At 42.7% G+C, this 19,224-nt stretch overlaps 2 protein-coding genes across 3 annotated transcripts; both read right to left on the bottom strand.

Moving 5' to 3' along the window:
* Nucleotides 1-902: 902 nt before the first annotated feature.
* Nucleotides 903-10,018, bottom strand: LOC4340565 (homeobox protein HAZ1-like). 2 transcript variants are annotated; one of them, NM_001402797.1, is made up of 9 exons: nt 9,694-10,018; nt 6,819-7,518; nt 6,541-6,706; nt 6,339-6,462; nt 6,142-6,254; nt 5,435-6,043; nt 2,743-3,033; nt 1,940-2,029; nt 903-1,847 (listed from the first exon to the last, which is right to left on the bottom strand). In NM_001402797.1, exons 2-9 carry the CDS (start codon nt 7,382-7,384, stop codon nt 1,428-1,430), a joined length of 2,379 nt encoding a protein of 792 aa, NP_001389726.1. In that variant the 5' UTR covers nt 7,385-7,518; nt 9,694-10,018; the 3' UTR covers nt 903-1,427. The 2 variants fall into 2 exon arrangements, with proteins under 2 accessions (NP_001389726.1, XP_025882115.1); XM_026026330.2 differs by having other exon boundaries at nt 1,033-1,862; nt 9,694-10,016.
* Nucleotides 10,019-13,409: 3,391 nt separating this feature from the next.
* On the bottom strand, nt 13,410-19,124 carry LOC4340564 (beta-1,3-galactosyltransferase GALT1). The gene is made up of 8 exons (XM_015788359.3): nt 18,685-19,124; nt 16,477-17,527; nt 15,904-16,139; nt 15,424-15,705; nt 14,889-15,017; nt 14,633-14,812; nt 14,302-14,409; nt 13,410-14,117 (listed from the first exon to the last, which is right to left on the bottom strand). The coding sequence occupies exons 2-8, from the start codon at nt 17,243-17,245 to the stop codon at nt 13,908-13,910; spliced, it is 1,914 nt and encodes a 637-aa protein (XP_015643845.1). The 5' UTR covers nt 17,246-17,527; nt 18,685-19,124; the 3' UTR covers nt 13,410-13,907.
* Nucleotides 19,125-19,224: the final 100 nt, after the last annotated feature.

Here is a 19,224-nt window from a genome sequence, read left to right as displayed (position 1 = left end):
AAACATTCTCTTTAGTGACTAGTGGCCCAGTATGTATATACAAAGCACTCACCGGTTAAGGGTTGTTTCAATCAATTTGCTGCAGCAAATTTTTTTGGTATTACAATATTACATGTTGGTGTTTAGATACATGGTAAAGTTTTGCCATTAATTATTGCTGCCTCTTTCATGCACAGGGCCCGATGTTTTTTTTTTTTTTGCCAAATTTGTTGCTATGGACTCCCAAATGACAAATGCTAACTTACCTACTTTTTGCTACTAGTATTTAAATTCATTTTGGCAAAAAGTGGTCCAAATCGATAAAATTTTTGGCATTTAGGAGGATGTAACAGTCCCTTAACGATGGAGCATTAAGCCGATTAATTAGTTGCATACTGTATTAGTGTAGTACGAAATGAAGACCCTGTTTAGGATAGCTTTAACATAAGAATCCTCTCTAAGAATCTTCTGCTCCCAAACAATTCAAATTATCACCCAGTTATGAGATTATAGAGTTATAGAATTGATGAAATAAAGTATTCCCTCCGTTTCACAATATAAGACTTTCTAGCATTGTCCACATTCATTTAGGTGTTAATGAATCTAGACTTTCTAGCATTGTCCACATTCATTTAGATGTTAATGAATCTAGACTTTCTAGCATTGTTCACATTCATTTAGATGTTAATGAATCTAGACTTTCTAGCATTGTCCACATTCATTTAGATATTAATGAATCTAGACTTTCTAGCATTGTCCACATTCATTTATATGTTAATGAATCTAGACATAATGTCTAAATTCATTAACATTATGTTTAGATTCATTAACATCTAAATGAATGTGGACAATGCTAGAAAGTTTTACATTGTGAAACGAAAGAAGTAGAAGCTAAAAACTAGGAAACCCAGCCTTTTCAAATTCTTAAAAGCTAGCTACCAACCAACTGCTCATCAGAATCTAAATCTCCCTAAACAGGAACAAAAATACAACAGTTGCTATTCCTAGATAGCATATCATCAGACATCGGTTTTGTTCTACAAATTCCCAAGGTGGAAAGAAAAAAAGAGGTATAGATTTCAGTCACAAGTACTTGTATCGGTTCACTTAGCAGTCCTAATTCAAGGTAGTACAGGACTACAGGGCACGACAAACAACACAGCTACTGTCCACTACGGACTATGCTAAACTGTTACAGTCAACTGAACCCATTCCTGTAACTGGAGTGCTGCAGGATGTGCTTCCAAGTGTCATCTTATCAGAAATTCTGGATGGACAGCCAAAGGGAACAAACATAGCAGCTACAACAATCAGGCTTTTTTGCGACCACAAACAAGAAGGAAAAAAAATCTTTGCTTCTCTGCACATCTGATTAAAAGCAATCTAGGCAGCATACAAAAACTTGCTTCTCTGCACATCTGGTCAAATAACTCGAACACTAGGGAGTTTCACCTGCCAGTCTTCATCTTTCTCAGTTCCCGTTGTACCGCCTTTCGCCTAGCCTCATCTGAATTTTCCAGTCCAGGGATCAATTTCTCCGCAGACTTAGCATTTGGTGTTCTAACATTACTTGAGGAATCATTGCCCTGGTTTTCTGGGTGTACCATAGGAGTCACAGCCACACTCTGCCCACAGCTGGTATCTGATCTTAATGGAGTACCTTCATTGAGATTACTTTGTCCTGTCCTTTCCTCGGAGACCATATCATTTCTATCTACACTAACAATATCATTGGATCCTCTCAGTTGTATGCTATCAACAGTGTTGGTATTGTTATTATTCTCAGCCGTATGATTTTCAATGTTGTTCTCCTTTTTTGTGGCTGCCACTCTTGCGTAATGACGAGTACTGGAAAACCATTTAGTGACCTGTCAACAGAAACTCTATTAAGGAGGAGAGATACAGTGACAGCCCTGCGAAGTGCTCATGGGAGGAAGAACAAAGATCACTGTTTTAAAACCTGATTAAATGTGAGGCCTAACTCTTGTGCCAGATTTTCTTTTGTTGCACGACTAGGGTATGGATCTTCCTTGAAATGTGCCTTCAGTTTCTGCATGAAAAAATGATCAATTTAGTAATGTAAGCAATATACTCTCCAGTGACAAATAAAGGTTGGTTTAGGCATTGACAGTGTTCAAAACTTAACTTTCACTTCTCCAATCTACTACATATTTTATTAAAACAAGTTGGGAAGGAGTCCATGTTCATTCTTATTTCTCAAGGCCTAAATATTACCAGATCATCGGAGAAAAGGAAAAAAGAATCTACAATATTGACAATCCTGAGGGTCCAGATTACAAAATTCTATAGATTATAACAAATAATTCATGTCAAATACAACTAATAAATATCTGAAACTTGGATTGAAATATATTAGAAGAGTTCACACCAAATACAATACAAGAATAACTGGAATGCAGAATAAAACAAAATAAACAAGCAATTTGATTCCCATGCAAATTCTGAAGTAGATTGTCTACCTAACAATACTTCAAAGTAAACTTTAATTTAGTCCTACGTAATTGCATGACGAATTCAGCTAGTTTTTGTTGTACGATATGTTTATAAAGAATGATAAAAGTATAATATTACAAAAGTACTTTTGAGACAAACCTACACTTTAGATTATGCATGATCTAATATCCCTAGAGATAACAATAGTTAGAATCATAAAGTTTGACCATGCAGCTCCCAAAGCATCACTTATTTGTTGACTGGAGATTGTCTAACATAATGAGACATTTGATTATTTGATATTTATACCTGATTAATTGCAGGACCAAAATGTCTGTTTTTGGCTGTGCTACCATTGCTATTGGAGCAAAGTACTTCAGTTTGCTGGTCGCTTACTGAACCACCGGGCCTTACATTCTGTGGAGTATGTTCATTATTATGGTACCTAACTGGTGCTCTTCTAGAGAATCCTTTTCCACCCTGAGGTGATTCAGCAAGCGAATCTGTTTCACTGTCTTCTAAATTACCTTTTTCGGGTGTACTATTTCCATACCACTCTTCATCGTCACTTGAATCAGATGATGCTTTACCATAAGCCTCCTGTAGATCCCCACATGAAAATGTGAAGTGAGTAATGTCCAAGCATTAGATTCTGATTGTTTTCTTAATCAAGAATGCATCAGTTTGAATATCACTAATTGTAATTGTAAATCCCATTAAAGGGCTACATGCGTAAAGCCAATAAACATTGGCAAACGGTAGTACAAAACAGCATCAACAAATATGCTTCCGTTGGAAATGTTGGCTTGTGCTCTGGCTACAACTAGAAAAGAAACACTGGAGAAGAAATAAAATAGGATTTGGTTCATCAATGCCTGGTGTGAGATTTAGGCCTATCACTATTCTCAGTTAGGGTATGATGTAGGCCGAGAATGTTGGTATTGGTGCCAACTGGCCTGCAGTGAAGCTCGGAATGCGCTAAGGCAGATCTCAACTCGAAAGGAACCAGCGCGACTGCAGCAAAGGCACATTGATGTGCTGGGTACTAAGTCAATAGCAAATTAGCAAGGCACAGGTGTTACATTAATATTTTAAAGGGACAATTGCTTATTTGACCCTGTTTTGAACTGTAATTGCCGATTTGGCCCTACTTTTTGAACTTTGCTTATTTGACCCTCTTTTTCGAGTACGAAGCTTCCGTCTGACCCTCTTTTGATGACTCCGTTAGGGTTCGATTTTTTTTTAAAAAGAAAATGTTTCAAGAGTTCCTAATGACGAAAATACCCTCCAAACCCTATTTTGACTCTCTCTCTCTCTCAATCGTGCGTGACTCTCACGGTCTCACCTCTCTCTCACTCTCTCACTCGTGCGTGCAGCGGCGGCGGCTAGCTAAGGGGGCGGCGGTGGCGGCGAGCTGAGGGGGCGGCGGCGGCGGCGTCAAGCACTGCCCCGCCGGCGCCCACTCGTTGTGGTGGAGGGCGGCAGCGGCGGCGCTTTGAGGGGGTCCGAGTCGGCGCCGATCTGAGGGGGCGGCGGCAACGATCTGTGGGGGCGGCGGCGGCGAGCTGAGGAGGCGGCGGCAGCGGCGTGATGTACAGCCCCGCCGGCGCCCGCTGTGGAGGTGGAGGGCGGCGGCGGTCTGATGGGGCGCGGGGCGGCGCCGATCTGTGGGGGCGGCGACGCCGAGCTGTGGGGGCGGTGGCGCCGAGCTGTCGTGGCGGCGACGGTGAGCTCGATGACGAGGAAGAGGAGCAACGGTGGTGGAGCTCAGGCCGTGGTGGTGTGCAAGCGGTGGATCCGGCGGCTGTTGAGTGTACGAGCCGCAGATCCGGCGGCGGCGGCGCCTCTCTCCCGCAAGCTGGTGAGCTTCGGCGCCGCGCCGTCACCACTCCACGCGCGCCAGCCTCCTCCTTTCTCCGCGCGCGTGATGCCGCCGCCCGCCCTCCGCACGCCGGCGAGCTCCAGCGCCTTCCTCCCTCCGTCTGCGTGCCGGCTTCTGTCTTCCTCCGCGCGCGCACCGCCGCCGGGTCAGCAACAACGACAACGACGACGCCACGGCGAAGATCACAGGGAGCCGCTCCCTCCCTCCCCGCGCGCATCGGCCTCAATCTTCTTCTGCGCGCGCCGCCACCGGTCGGCAACGACGACGACGACGCTGTGGCGAAGAGCACAGGGCGCCGCTCTCTCCCCCCCAGCGCGCGCCGGCCTCCGTCTTCCTCCGCGGGTGCGCCGCCGCCGCCGCCGCCGGGGAAAGAGATTTTTTTTTATATTATCCAAACTTTAGGTCAAACAAGCAAACAAACAAGATATAACAGGGCCAAATAAGCAAGGGCAAAATGGACTATTTACCCCAAAATTAACACCGTCACCTCACACAAACGGAATAGGGTCAGACCAGAGCTTCGTACTCGAAAATGAGGGTCAAATAAGCAAAGTTCAAAAAGTAGGGTCAAATCGGCAATTACAATTCAAAACGAGGTCAAATAAGCAATTGCCCCTTTAAAGAGAGCGAAGCGAGTAATATATCTAATTCCGAAGATGCACAAATGGGTAAATACACATCCAGGCATGCACATAATGTCTTGTTTAGATATACATCAAAGATGCACCAGGTTAACACCATTAATGCACCAAAGTATTTTATCAGCATGTTAGCATAGCATAACTTAAAAACCACTTTGGTAGCAAAGCATGGTTCACAAAAAGGAAGCAACCATACTAAAAGATGCTGCACAGTTTATGACCTAACCTATGTGAGGTGGTACATGTAGTGCTCTTTTTACAAGAGCGTACATGTAGTATTATGACTTATGAGCCATATATTTGTCCCCCTAATTGTTTGCTTGGTATGTCTTTTCTTATTCAATTACATTTATTTCCTATACTAGGAGATTGTTTTTCATTAAACAGCAGAAAGAAAGATTTGAAAGTAGTAACTAATCAAACATTGGTAAGAGAAAACCAATTCACAGTATAGAAGAAACAGGATGAGGATACATACATTATACAGTTTTTTGTAATCCAAACGTTCAACTTGTCGTTTACTAGAAATTGGTAGCACCATGTCTTGCTCTAGCTCTGTCTCCATAAATGCAAGATTCGAATTTTCTGCATTAGGCTCACCATCAAAACCACTTCCATCGGTGCGATCGACTGTTCTGATTTGTGATGATGAAGGGCCTGAGATTTCATCCTGACCACAGGATTTAGCAATCTCAGCACAAAAATCATCAGAGTCAGATGTAAAATCTGATTCATCTGACTGATCTGAGTTTGATTCATCATTTTGTTCTTTGTCGGAATCTGGACCTGCTGGATCAAAGTCACCATCCTCTGAATCCTCAGAAGGCAAACCAAGATCATCAACTGTCCTTCCATTCTGTGAAGTTTTAGACTTTTCCTTCTCAGAAGATTCAGAATCCTCAGAAGATGAGTCATCAGAATCTAATCCTTCACCACCATCTTCTCCAGAAGATTTTTCTTCATCCACCTTGTGCCCTTGAGCCAAAGTAGGGTCATAATCATTGTCTGCTGAATCATCTGATGGAAGATCGGACGCATCAATTTGCTTAGAACCATTCAAAAAGGATGCTGCCTCAGGAAAAACTTTCTGCAAAGAATAGATGAAGTTATGTGCTCTCATTTATGTTGAAGACAACATAAGATTGATAGTGCATTACTACTAACAGGATAGTTTATAGGTTTTACCTCCCAAGAGTCATGGATAGAGAGTTTGACCCCTTGGAGTTCATTTAATACATCTATGCAGTCAATTTTGCAATCACATGCAGGGCAAAGCCATCCTTCATCCCCCTGTGGAACTAAAAAAACACATTTGATCAGGTAAATAACAACACAAGCTAATAAAGCTTTCAATATATAAAGGAAAATGTAATGGGTATTACTATCTTCAGCAAGCAAAGGAGGGTTTAAACAATACTGGTGGAACCCTCTGTCGCAGATTCCATCACAAAGAATTATGTCATTTTTTAATGTAACATCCTTTGAACCACATGCAGCACAGAAAATCTGCAACCAAGATGAATCTGAATTAAGGTGACAATACATGAAGTGAGGAGATTTCAAGAACAAAATGGGATGGCTTACATCTTCACTAGATATTTCTCCAGCAGAATCAAACATAGATTCATCCAGCTTTCCCTCAGATAGGAGGGAATCCAAATTCCGAAAAGCTTCCCGTATTCTTGACTTGCATCGCAGAATTTCCACCTTGGCTCGTTCAAGCTCCTTCTCAGGTCTTATTTTTTCCAAGCTAAATATTTATAGGATTAAAAACCAGTGTAAGAAGATGGCTGCAGTTAACCAATATGATAAAAAATGGTAAGAGTATGTGAAGAAAAATTAATTGTTTAACGATCACAAACCTTTGACCTTTCCAACCTTCACTGGCATAGGCTTGAATTAAACTTTGTTCATAGTTCATTCGATTCAAAACATATCTAACTCGCTTTCGGATCATGAGGTAATCGTCCTTGGGAGTTCCTCCTTTTGGGGGTCTGCCTACCTTTCTTTTCTTTTCGGCTGGTTGAACACCAGCACCATCATTTAGAAGCTCATTATGTGCCTTATTCTTCTTTTCCGAGGTAGAGCGAAGCACCCTGCTAGGTGCAGGTCTCAAGGGTTTGCTTCTTTTCCTTTTCTTCGCAACTCGTTGAACAGCAGTATTATCATTTGTGGGCACAATAGGTGTCTCATTCTTCTTTTTTGAGGCAGAGCGAAGCACCCTGACATTACTATGTGAAGATCTCAGGGGATATGTTTTACTTGGTGATATTTGGGAGCCTTTCCTTCCCCTTTTAACAGTTTGTTTGTATCTATTTCTGACCCCACTAGTCTTACCATTGGTAGTAAGAGGCTCCTGTGCAGAACCAGCATTACTCCCAATGTTGTCGTTGTCCAAAACAAGATCAGAAGTAGTTGTCTTATCCATACAAATGATAGCTGCAAATGGACCTCCTCTGTAGGAACAGATAGATCAGTCTTGATAAGCTTAGGGAAGTCCTGGATAAATGCTTTGAGGAAGGGGTTATAACCAAGATACAGTCTAGATAAATGAGCATGTGCCTGTAGCAAATAAAACACAAAAAAGGATTATTAGCAGCACAAAATAAAAAAGGAAAAGGCTATACATCCAAATTTTATCTTACAAAACTCTTACAAACAATGATGTGGCATGCTGTGAGTAAATCTAGATCTCCTGTAACTCACATCTAGTTAAATCAAACAGTTGAGAATTTTGTTTGTAGGAGTTTAGTAGAATTGTTTACTACATGTACCAGTGCTCTAAAAAACAGTAGCCTATCTTATAAATCAAGCTTTGCATGGACATTTCTTATTGATGGTTCAAAACACAGTTTAAATAATACTCCATCATACTAAGCATACAAGGTTGTGTAATTATGGGGAAATGGCCATGGAACCAACATCTTTTCATTGTGTGGGATCTACATACAAGTTATATTCAAATCAATTTGATGTAGCATATACACATTCACCTCAGTAATTAATGAATAGAGTGTCATCCTATCGGACTCTTCATGTACCTATGAGTTGTTTTGCCTAAGAAGTTGGTTCAATGAACCAACATTATATGTTTGCTGTAATAATCAATTAGAATGGAACATGTTAATAGGTAACGTAACAAATCTCGGCATCATTGCTTTTTGCACATTATTTATATCTCTACTATTATAAAAATTGAAGATGTTTTTCCCGGCATTTTGGTACGTCATCCATGTTTGAGTCGGTTTTTAAATTCACTCGCTTTTGGAAATACATATATGTGTTTGAGTCGGTTTTTAAGGTCGTTCGTTTTTAAGGTCGTTCACCTTAGCTAAACCGTATAATAATAATTAAAAGAACCTTCACCCGTTGCAACGCACAGGTATTTTTTCTAGTAAGAAGAAAAAAACAGAGAGATGGAGGCGCAATTGGAGACAGCTAGTAAACTAATGCCTCTGATACCCTCATACACACAAAGGTTACTGAGATCCTGTTACTCCACACCTCTTCAACCACCGCTCTGGATCTCAATAGGCCTAAAGCCACCACCTTTCACAAAACTTAATGACCACATAACATCAAGTATCATGACAACATCATACTACTTTCTTTAAATTCACACCATAGGAAAGAAGGCTTTAAAGCAGCTACAATGCAATGTTGTGCATAACAAACCCTAGATCCAGAAATTGTGCAATGCCATTGTTGCCGCCACAACTATCTTTTGTTTCCACATTGGAAAGCTAAGCATCTTGAGGAGAACCCGCCACTTCATCTTCCATACACCGAAGGATCTCTCTCAATGATAGTTCTGCAGTAGCCTTGACTGTCTGCTTTGTGTCATCCCATCCCAAACCTATTTGTGATTTCAACTACTTCCAACTGTTGTATTAAGTCCTAAGTTTATCCCATTTGTTCTTAATTTGAAACCTAGTCCTCAAAACATGTTCTTGCGGCAAATTGCTCAATGACTTGGCCGTACCAAGGATTGGATAAATGGGTATTTGAACAATCAGCCGCAACTACTTGATCACCAAAAATCTCACACAACTCTTGTGTTGTAGTCATTCCAATAAGCTGAGGCCATGGGCATTTTAACACCCTTTGATGGCACATTTTGATCCATGCCTTTAATCCACTCACTCACACAAATCTTTTCTCAATACTAACATAAATCATAGGTTGAACAACTGAGATAAGACTCAATGCAATTTGGCATGTTCTCTACATGGCTAAAATAGATGATACATTCTAAATAGGGGAAATATCCCATGAAAACCAACAAATAAGTGAAAACCCATGAAAACCGGACCTAAAAGTTCTCTAAATTCATGAAAAAAATTACTAGAGATAGGCACTAGTTCTCAGATGATACAGATTGCTCAACGGCTCCTCAAATGCAAACTAAAATAGCTCATGGTCGCAGTGCTTAAATCTGGAATTTCTCAATGACTTCTAAAATGCGAACTGAAATTATGGACATCGGACTTGGCCAGTGAAACAAAATGCTCAACGTCCCTAGTGCTTAAATCTGAAATTTGACACACCTAAGGGGTAAATTTCAGATCTGAAAGTTACCCAAGTTTCCATTGCTTAATACCAAGCAATCAACCAAAATATACAATCATCCGTACATAAATGAACCGGAATAGAACTCAACATATGAGGGAATATTTAGGGTTTGGTTTCTGTAAAATATATATACACACTATACATTAGGGATTCGGGAAAACCAACCTTTCACCGCCGTCAGCCTCCGCCGCGCGCAGCCTCCGTTGTCGCGCTCGTCCTCAGCAGCCTCCGCAGCCGTGCGCCCGCCGCCTCCGCCTCCGCGCGCCGCCCTCAGCTGCAGCCCTCGGTCGCCGGGAGTCGGGGTTGGGAGGAAAAAGGAGGGAAGAAGCAGGGAAGGAGAGCGCCGACTACGCCGCCGCCTCAGCCGTGCGCCGCCGCTCTGCACCGCCGCCGCCCTGCGCCGCCGCAGCAGCAGCCGCCGCCTGCTAAGTGCCAACGCCCTCGAGAAAGGAGTCGGACTCGCGCGGTAGAGGGGAGGAGGACAGGACGGGTTCACGCGGGACGTAAAAGGGAGAGGAAATGTGGGGGGGCGGGGGGTCACTGACAGGTGGGACCCACCCTCGTGGGGTCACGGGCAGGAGAGGAGAATTTACCACTTTTAGGTGCTGTTTGGTTGGAGATTGCAAACGTAAACGGTAAGGACATCAGATAGCACTGTGATTGTAATCAGATTACGGTAAACTTAGATTTTGTTTGGTTCTCACACGTGGGTCGAGGGGAGAGGCGGAGGCGACGCTTGATTCTTTCTCGTGTTGCCTCTCCGTATCGTTAACGCTTATCGCTCCTGATCAAGCGGTATCGCCTCTGAACTGGGCCCGTAATGGGTTCCATGGTATCCAATTACGGAGCGTCTCAAACAAACAACGGGAACTGGATCTGTTTGCGCTGGAATCGGGTGCGGGCTGAATTTTACCGAACCAAACAACGTAATGGTTAACCATTCGTTATTTGTATGTCTATAACATACGGAGTCCTCCATGTGTATAATAAATTTTGAAACACCACATTTATAGCAGTAAATAGTTAATTATCTCGATGGTGGTATGGTAGAGAACATTTAGAATTTGTCACTGAATATGTTGCATCGTTGGCCAAGCCATCATTGTCGTTTGCCATCCGTCGTGTCGTTGGCCATCCGTTCGCCGAGGCTCGGAGAACTCCAGGCTAAACTCGATGCAAAGCGCGGGGCCGATAGCAATACCATGATGGAGGCGTCGTTGCGAAGATGTCCCACGACGCCACCGCTACTCCAGTTCTACCACTACGTCGAGCTCGAGGAAGTCCTCGCCAGGCATGACATTGCCCTGCTCCTTGTAGTACCGCCTCAACGTCATCGGCGACGACACCCCGTCAATCCCAGCGTTGTCCCCGTACTTCTGCTCCTCATAGCACCAGTCCCCAAGGAACGAAGCAACAATCTTGGGCGGTGAGCTCTTGCATTAAGTTGATGTTTTCATTTGTTATCATTGTCATCATGTGGGTCAACATGATAGGAGACGATGGCTCACGGACTACAGCATGGCTGATGACGGACAACGACGATGGTGGCGCCGACAGATGGACGATGGCGCGGCTAACGTGGGCGATGGCGGATGGACGGCGGTGTCGCCAGGCAGACGGACACTGACGTCATGACTAACGATTGTGGATAGAGTGGCACGGAACAAAGAAAATTCGCATCCCGATGGTAAATTCTGAAAATAGCATGGATTGGGTGGCAAACCCTAAAAACAATGCGTAATCGGTGGCAAATTCTGAAATCTTGTTAGTGGTTGGAAGGGTCGCGATGGCATTTTCCCCGTAAATTCGATGAGAAAAGAAGGGTAGCATACTAGCATTGTCATTCGGTTGGAAGTGAAGCAGTGGAGCGATCATAACCTAGCTCCACCCTTTAGTTTATTTTTTGGGAAGACTTCAGCCCACTCCACTCCAGTTTTATTTAGATCTAGATCGTTTGGATCATCTCTAGCTCTAGAAAAATTGGATCTGGGAGCTAGAGTCATGCAAAACATGCCCTAAAGAAACAACAACTCGATCTGCGGTTAATACCAACCCATGACCAGCTCTCATCAGTGGTTGCCTAGGATGCCTTCGTCACGTGCCGATGTAGTAGCAGCTAGGAAAGAAAGAGAGCAGAAGGGGGTGCCTACTACAGAAGATCTCACCTATCACTAGTCACCATATTTAGCACAGGGTTTAGGTGGTGATGGCGGCACGACACAAGCACATGACATGGATGTGTTAGGGATGATGCGACCTCACACCGCAAACCCGACGAGGCGTCGGGTGGTAATAGTGGTGCGACATGTAGGTGACGATGGCGGTGCAACTTGGAATCATCTCTCTCTACCGTGTGAAATTGTGATTTAGGGTTTTAGTTACAAGACAGTTCAACGTAGGTGGGATTTTTTTATGTGAAGTTGTGGACTATATAGAACAAATGAATGTGCACATGTATGCTTACTCAAGGCTCCACAAGTACATGGAGACGTTTGGATAGGGGAACACCCATGTTCCCGCTTCACTCAATAGGGGAGCAATTTATTTCCATCCCAATGAGAGATAATATTGCCTCGTCTAGAAACTCTAATAGAGCTTTTTCCTATAAGGTTCGGGGTTCGAGTGATCGGGTCCCTTGGTTGGAGAGGGGAGGTGGGGGATTCCCATAGAGATATATGGGGAAGTGTTGGACCGTGCAATGGTCTAATGGTAAATGGTCGAATATTCACTAGCCAAGCACGCAAACATTTTCACTCCGGTTCAGATGTGCCTAGCCCAAGACTAAAAAAAAACTATTTTAGAAAAGTTTGTACATATATAGAGAAACTTTAATATAAAAAAATACTTGAATCCGAATTAGACATATAAGCTGCTTTGAGTGTATAAACCTACTAAAAAATGAAAACCACGTGATGCAGAAAAGAAAAGTGTAGGTGTTCACGCGCCTTAGTCATGTGAACATTCACACGATAGCCCTTTCGAATCAGTAGTGAGCAACAAGATGGCAGTGGCACCGCCAAAGTCATGAGGTTAAAAGATGGTGGTGTGCGAGGTGGGGGGTAGGACGGAGGTTTCGATAAAAGAACCTATATAGAGAAAAGGCTCCCCAACACCTATGTCTTCAACTACCTTTTATTCAGTGGTCACCGGAAGGGGATGAATTGTAACTAACCACTCGTGGTTGGTCCGATGTGCGTCATCCTCTTTCTCGTGCTCCCCCAACGCGCGCCATGGCGTTGGCTGCATAGCCGCCGCACGTGAACCCTAAACAAAAATATCACCAGTGTGCCGTAGCCTTTTAATAGTATTTAATCCGTCTGTCTATCCATCATTCCATCAGCATTAGGTTTTCCTTTCTTATTTATAACCGTGTGCATCTAAGATTGCCATTTGCTTTTGATTCAGTTATGGATGTTGTAACAAGTAGTTGTAGCTTCTTTTGAAGCAAATGCCGGACTATCCATTATCTTAAAAAAAGGGAGAGAAAATAACCGTGTGCAGCAGCCGGATGTAATTTGATTGCCGTGTGCATATCTGATATCTGGTATGTGCATCTCCTCAGTCAAATATTCTTAATTCTGAGTTTCTGACCATCAATGTCTAGAAATTTATATGGTTCAATATGATAAGATCTTTTTAAGATTCACCATGAGAAATGTATAAAGTTCACATGTTATTAAACTTTATGAATTTCATAAAAAATGATGCTCAAAGTTAAAAATGTTTGACCTAGAACAAAGTTAAAAAGACAAATGCCTCCTTATTCTTGTATGTTCCATGTATTTTCATCATCTGCAAGACTTGGATATAGAATTATAAAGTGTGATTGCTACATCAAATGCCTTCAGAGAACAGCACAGAGAAGATTTGCACAGGCAACGTGACAAAGAAAAAGTTCAGGTATGCCGTGGATAGGAAGTGGATTGTACAATGAGTAGTTGTCAAATAGCTTTACATCAGATACAGGATGCATTCCTAGGAAAAGAATGGTAATACTGCCTCTGCATCTACCCTAAAAGTGTAATTGCCGGTGTATCCTACGTTTTTCTAGAAAGATATGTTACAAGAAGCCACACTGCAAGCAACTAAGCAACACCTCCCTACCTATATGCCCAAATAGGAAACCTACATCTTCTACAAAATATGGTGGTGAGACTTCAATCTCTTTCCCCGCGGACAAAAATGACTGTGAATGATATTCAAAACTTCGTTGCCTATTGATTCTGCAACCACCAAAAATAAGCAAGGTTAAAACTTTGTTGCCTGCTCCTCTTGCATGGGGTTGTGGCGTTGTGCCGAGCTTGTCGTTGGTGTCAGCAGGCCATGGCTATACAGTAGCCATCAAAATATATGGTCGGATTAGTCCTGTTACTCCCCCGTTACTCCTTGCAACATGTTCCTCGTTTTGTTTTCAGAAATTTGTCCCATAGGCACATCATGTCCCTTGGCTCCTGGTAATGTGCAACCACATATCCTTCCTCACAGCCTTCGACCAAAATCCTCCCATCATTTTCATACTTTACATCCAACCCATCCTTCTTCATCTCATTGATCCATATTCCCATTGCGACATCTTCTAGTTTGAACATCTGCAATACAACGTCCGGATAGTAGGAATCAAATTTGAGGATGCCAAGAGCATATAAACAGAAACCAGCACTAGTAAGCTTAGAATATTCCATTATGGCTGTGCCATTAGCGGAAACCACAGTAACTGCGTGCAACTGCTGCATATCAGCAGTGAGAAGAAATTTTAGGGAAATCTGGTATTACCTTAAGTTCTCCTCTCTTGTGTTTCCTGTAAACTTCTTTTGCTATGTCTTGTGATACAATGTATCCCGGACCATGTGCCCATGGAGGATAACTCTCCTCAGGCCATTCCTATATAAGTAGAGTAGTAGAGTTATTTCATCGCAAAATAAAAATGGTAAAGGATTTATCGCTAAGCCTGTTGAATGTGCCCAATTACTAACAAATCAGTTCCTAGGCATCTACTATGTCATAATATTAGCAATATACAATGGTCAAACAGAAGATTTCTACATGTTTCAAAATGATGGTGCACACAATAACTTAAATGTCAAATTAGGATTAAATCAACTACCTCTGGGGTTATGTACCACTTGCTATATGGGTCTCGATGAGGCTGAGAATCAGAATTGACACGACCGTACAGTAACCCATGACTGATGTTCACGCGATCTAAAGATAAAAGTATCTCATCCACACGGACAAAAGCATCATCATCTGTTTTCATCACATACTTGGCTGACAAGACGTTTGTCTAAGAGGAAAAATTTAAGCTGAATTAGATGCAAAATATTTCAAAAAATACATACAAAAAAAAAGTAACTACATACCCCATAGATGCAGATGGCTATAGTCTTCCATAGAATCAGGCTATAATAATCAACAAAGGGCATCAATTGGATGTCTCCATATGTTCGTGCTTCATTCCAAAGTTCCTCATTCACCACCTCATTTTTATGCTTTTAACAATGGCAGGAAAAGGGGTAGATGTGTTAACTCTGAAGAAGGGTACCCTAATTCAAACTAGCACAACTGGTGCCGGCAAAAAAAGGGAACAATAAGAGTAAAAATGAATTTTTTTTACAGTATTGTTCGAGACAATAGTCATGATACATCGGTACATTCTACTGATAGGTAGCAATACACAAATTTAGAGTGAAATTAACGAGCAACTAAATATTTACATGTGGGGAGTACAATCAACACAGGGCATGATATGCTAAAATAGGTTATAGGTGGTAATTATATTCCAACACATCAGCCTCTAGGCATATAACCATAGAAAGTTAAAATCAGCCAATGCTTTCAGGTATAAACCAGTGAATCACCCTATAATATGCTATTCTGTCATAGTTTCATGCTTACCAGGCCAACAAAGAATCGAACTGCAGCCTTTCCTGAGCGGACAGCATCATACTGCATCCAAGTTCTGCGAACTGCCATTCTGCGCTTGAAATTGTTAGCTGTAGAAAAGATCCCAATAAAAAGATCCAGGGGTTTGTCCATGGGAACTGGTGGAGCCTTCAAAATTTCTAAGTCAGTCACATGTTCAAAGTCCTCTGTTGTAGGCAAACCACTTGCTATCACAGACAACAATTTAATATCTCCTGCAATTCTTACTTCACCAACAAATCCAGGCTCCAAATCCTGGTAAAAGAATACATTAGTAAGAAAAATAGCAATCCAAACATATTTTGACATAAGAGAGCTGAGGAGAATAAAATGAGTTTCAATTCTTTGTGTGTATGAACTATGGAAGAACAAATATTTTTGCACACTCAGAAAAAAATGCCTACAAAATATTTCAAGATATAAAACATACTAGATTGCCTAAAAAAGACTCACCTCCCGAAAGGCAAATGAAGTGACATGTTTCCCATCTACAGTCATATGGATCCCATGTGCTCCAACACGAAGAATTGCTATAGCAAGATATCCTTGTCTGAAGGGAAAATATTTCTTAGGTTCTGTGTTCTTTTTCCAGGCAGGTTGTATGCTTGAAACATTGGACTTTAACTTAGTGGCCCATGCTTGTTTTTGATCATTGCCCACCATGCTACCGCATTTTTCTAACTCATCCACTGTAAAACAATAGAACACGATGTATCTATGTCAAGCTCAAGATCAAGAGGCGAATGAACTATTTGCCAAGACACCAATCGATTTTTTTGAACAAATCTTAAGGGCTAAAAGTGATGAAAAATAGAATTATATAGCAATATCAAAAGCTTCACACAAATAATGTTTGCAGGTACAATACATGAAGAGGGCATACTTTTTACCATGTAGGCAATCATAAAAACTAGGTACGGTACTTTATCAAGGTATTTTATGTATCCAATTGTAGGGCAAGATCATATGATACAATCGATGGATATCATGTCCATAGGAAGAGACAGGCAACTGAAACAAATGTACCTTTTGCAATGTCCTTAGCATCTGAACCAGGAGATGGGCAACGATCTTCAGAACCCCAGTCGTCAGCTATAGTCCATGTATTTTGGACTATTACAGGATCTTCTGTAAGTTTATCACCAAGAAGACGGACATTGTAATGAAGCACAATTGGAGGGTCTGGTTCACCAGGTACAGTAGCCCCAGTTAATTCTATCTTAAAACTACCAAGAAGACCACCAGGAGTACCGATAATAGTTATTGAAGAGCCCTGAATCAGTCCACAAGGAATCTTTAAGACAAATCTATCACCTGATCTTGTAGCATTCATTCTTCGAATGGAATATGGGCATTGCTTCTCTTTACTTTTTTGATGAGTGCTACCATTGACAGAAACAGCAGATTCATCGTATTCAAGGGCTGCATTTAGCTCCCTCCATGCTACTCCAGCTTCCTTGATTGCTTCTACTCCATCTGGTAAGATGTGCGCATGACTTACTAGGTCTTTTAAATGATTCCAAGAATGCAATGACTGCAGTTCTCTATCGGAGAAATTTCTTGTTATGGAAAGGTTTGAAGCTAACAATTCAGTTGATATTACTTGAGAGATGTTCTGTGGATTCTGAACTGCAGGCGGGTTTGGAACATCCAGCCAATGTAGTGGGGTTGTGTTATTCTGTTGGAAGACATACTGAAGAGATTTTTCAGCAAGTGGACTATCCAATATAACATATCTTAGCATCAATATAATGAACAAAGATACTATGACAAAACCACCGTGCCATTTCTTCATCACTCAGAACTGTTTTAGCAAGTTGGTCTGATGTCTAAAATCAATATGTGTTCATCCTAAAGTATCCATAACCATGAAATTCCAAATTCAGAACACAAACCATCCAAGCAAGCAAGTTAAATCAATTCCAGCTCAACTGTCATCCTGATCTATTAAAGTGTTAAGGTGTATGATAATCCCTTTATGAAGACAAAGAGCTGTATCAGTGAAACTTTGCGGCAGTTTGGAGTGTCCTCTGACCTAAAGAAGCAACGCAACCCAAATAGGAATGTGCTTTACGTCCTGTCAAACAAGAAGAAGCATGCCCATTAATGGTAATTAGCGAATGAAATGTTTGATGTTGATTGCATTAATGGTGCACATGGTACACTCTACTACAAGGTAAAGGTAATGTTTATACACATCCATGGTGCTATTCTACAAGTCGTGCTTATATCATAGCCAGTCCTAAATGATACACAAACAGAATCGTTGGCTACAGACTCTTCCAACCACAGGAACTCTCTTGGTATTACTACAAGATAACAAGCACCAAAACCGCATCATGCCTTGGAATTGCTATGATGTGGCATATGTGTGTCCAATTCAATGCCCCATATTCAGAAATTAGAAGCTCCTACCGAACCAAGTAACTATTGTCAAATCAACCTAGCAAGTAAACGAGTAAACCAAGTTTAGCATGGCAGAGGCTGGAGATATAAACCATTTCCTTATCTAAAAGGGAAAACCGAGTTTAGCAGTGCACCAATCAGCGAAGCTAATTTCTTGAAATAGAGAAAGTGAGGGCGAAATCACAGCAAAAGAGTATAGCAAAAGAAGAAGACAACATAATTACATCACTGTTATCCGGGGAAATCATCAGGAAACCGTAAAGGAGCCGAGCTCCAATTGCAAGGTCTTCCCAAGTGGAGGAAACAGTTCCATCCACTAATCACGCGGTCAGAATTAAGCAACGGTAAATCCAGCCACAACGCTAGAGAGATCACGAAAAAGGTTTAGAAAAAATAAAGGAAAGAAAAACACAGCTAAATACGAAAAAAAACTCGAATTCCGCGAAAGTTTCACGAAATTGGAGCCGCGAATCTAGCGTCAACGCCCCATCACGGCATCACACGAACTCCCACCGACAACCCTCTTTTGAGATGGCGGAAAATGACGCCACTCATCCACTAACTCCACATCAATGCGCAGATCACCGCACCGAAACCCCCCCATCCTCCAACGAATCTGGAGCGGGAAACCACACAAGCGAGATCAGGGACGACGAAGAAACACCAGCAATCTTACAAGCAAAAAGCAACCGCCCCCAAATTCCGCTCCAAAATCTTGTCAACCCAGGCGGCAGCCGATTCGAGAACCGAGCCGGCCACCATCCCCGCTCCCCCACCTCCGCAATGCAATTCGAACAGAGAAATAGCCTCAATGCCCGAGCCACTCACCAGCAAACCAACCAGCCAAGCCAGACACCACCTCCACACCACACCGAGCTCGTCGGAAGCGAGTCCTCCGCTGCCGCTAGCTTGTGGCTGCAGCCAGCCCCGGAGCGAGAGGGAGATGAAGCACCGCGCTGCGCAGTGGGCACCGAGACCAGCGGGAGGTAGTGGGGAAGCAGAAGCGCACGGGAACTTGAAGCTTTGAGCGGAAGCAGCAGTAGCCGCGGGCGCCCTCCTGGGCCACTGCCGGAGGGGGGAGGAGGAGGAGGAGGAAGACGAGGCGGCTTCGAGTCCACGCCACGGACGGACCAACCGACCAACCCGTGCGCCCGCCGCGGGATGGAGATGGGAAAGTCCCCTCGATTTTTCGACTTTGGCCCGTGGCGGAGACGTCGGAGTCGCGGTCGCGGTGGGGTTTGGTGGGTTGGTGACTGAACTGGCGGGATGGGCGCGGCCGCAGCGGGTCGTGGCCCCTATACGCAGTCACGCACCCACGCACGCTGGCTTTGACTACGTACGCCGCGAGCCGCGAGCACGGACGGACGC

This window comes from Oryza sativa, chromosome 6, assembly GCF_034140825.1.
Source record: "Oryza sativa Japonica Group chromosome 6, ASM3414082v1".
NCBI lineage: Eukaryota > Viridiplantae > Streptophyta > Magnoliopsida > Poales > Poaceae > Oryza > Oryza sativa.
Note: the sequence above shows the minus strand (reverse complement) of the source record. Positions and strands in the feature narration are given on the sequence as shown.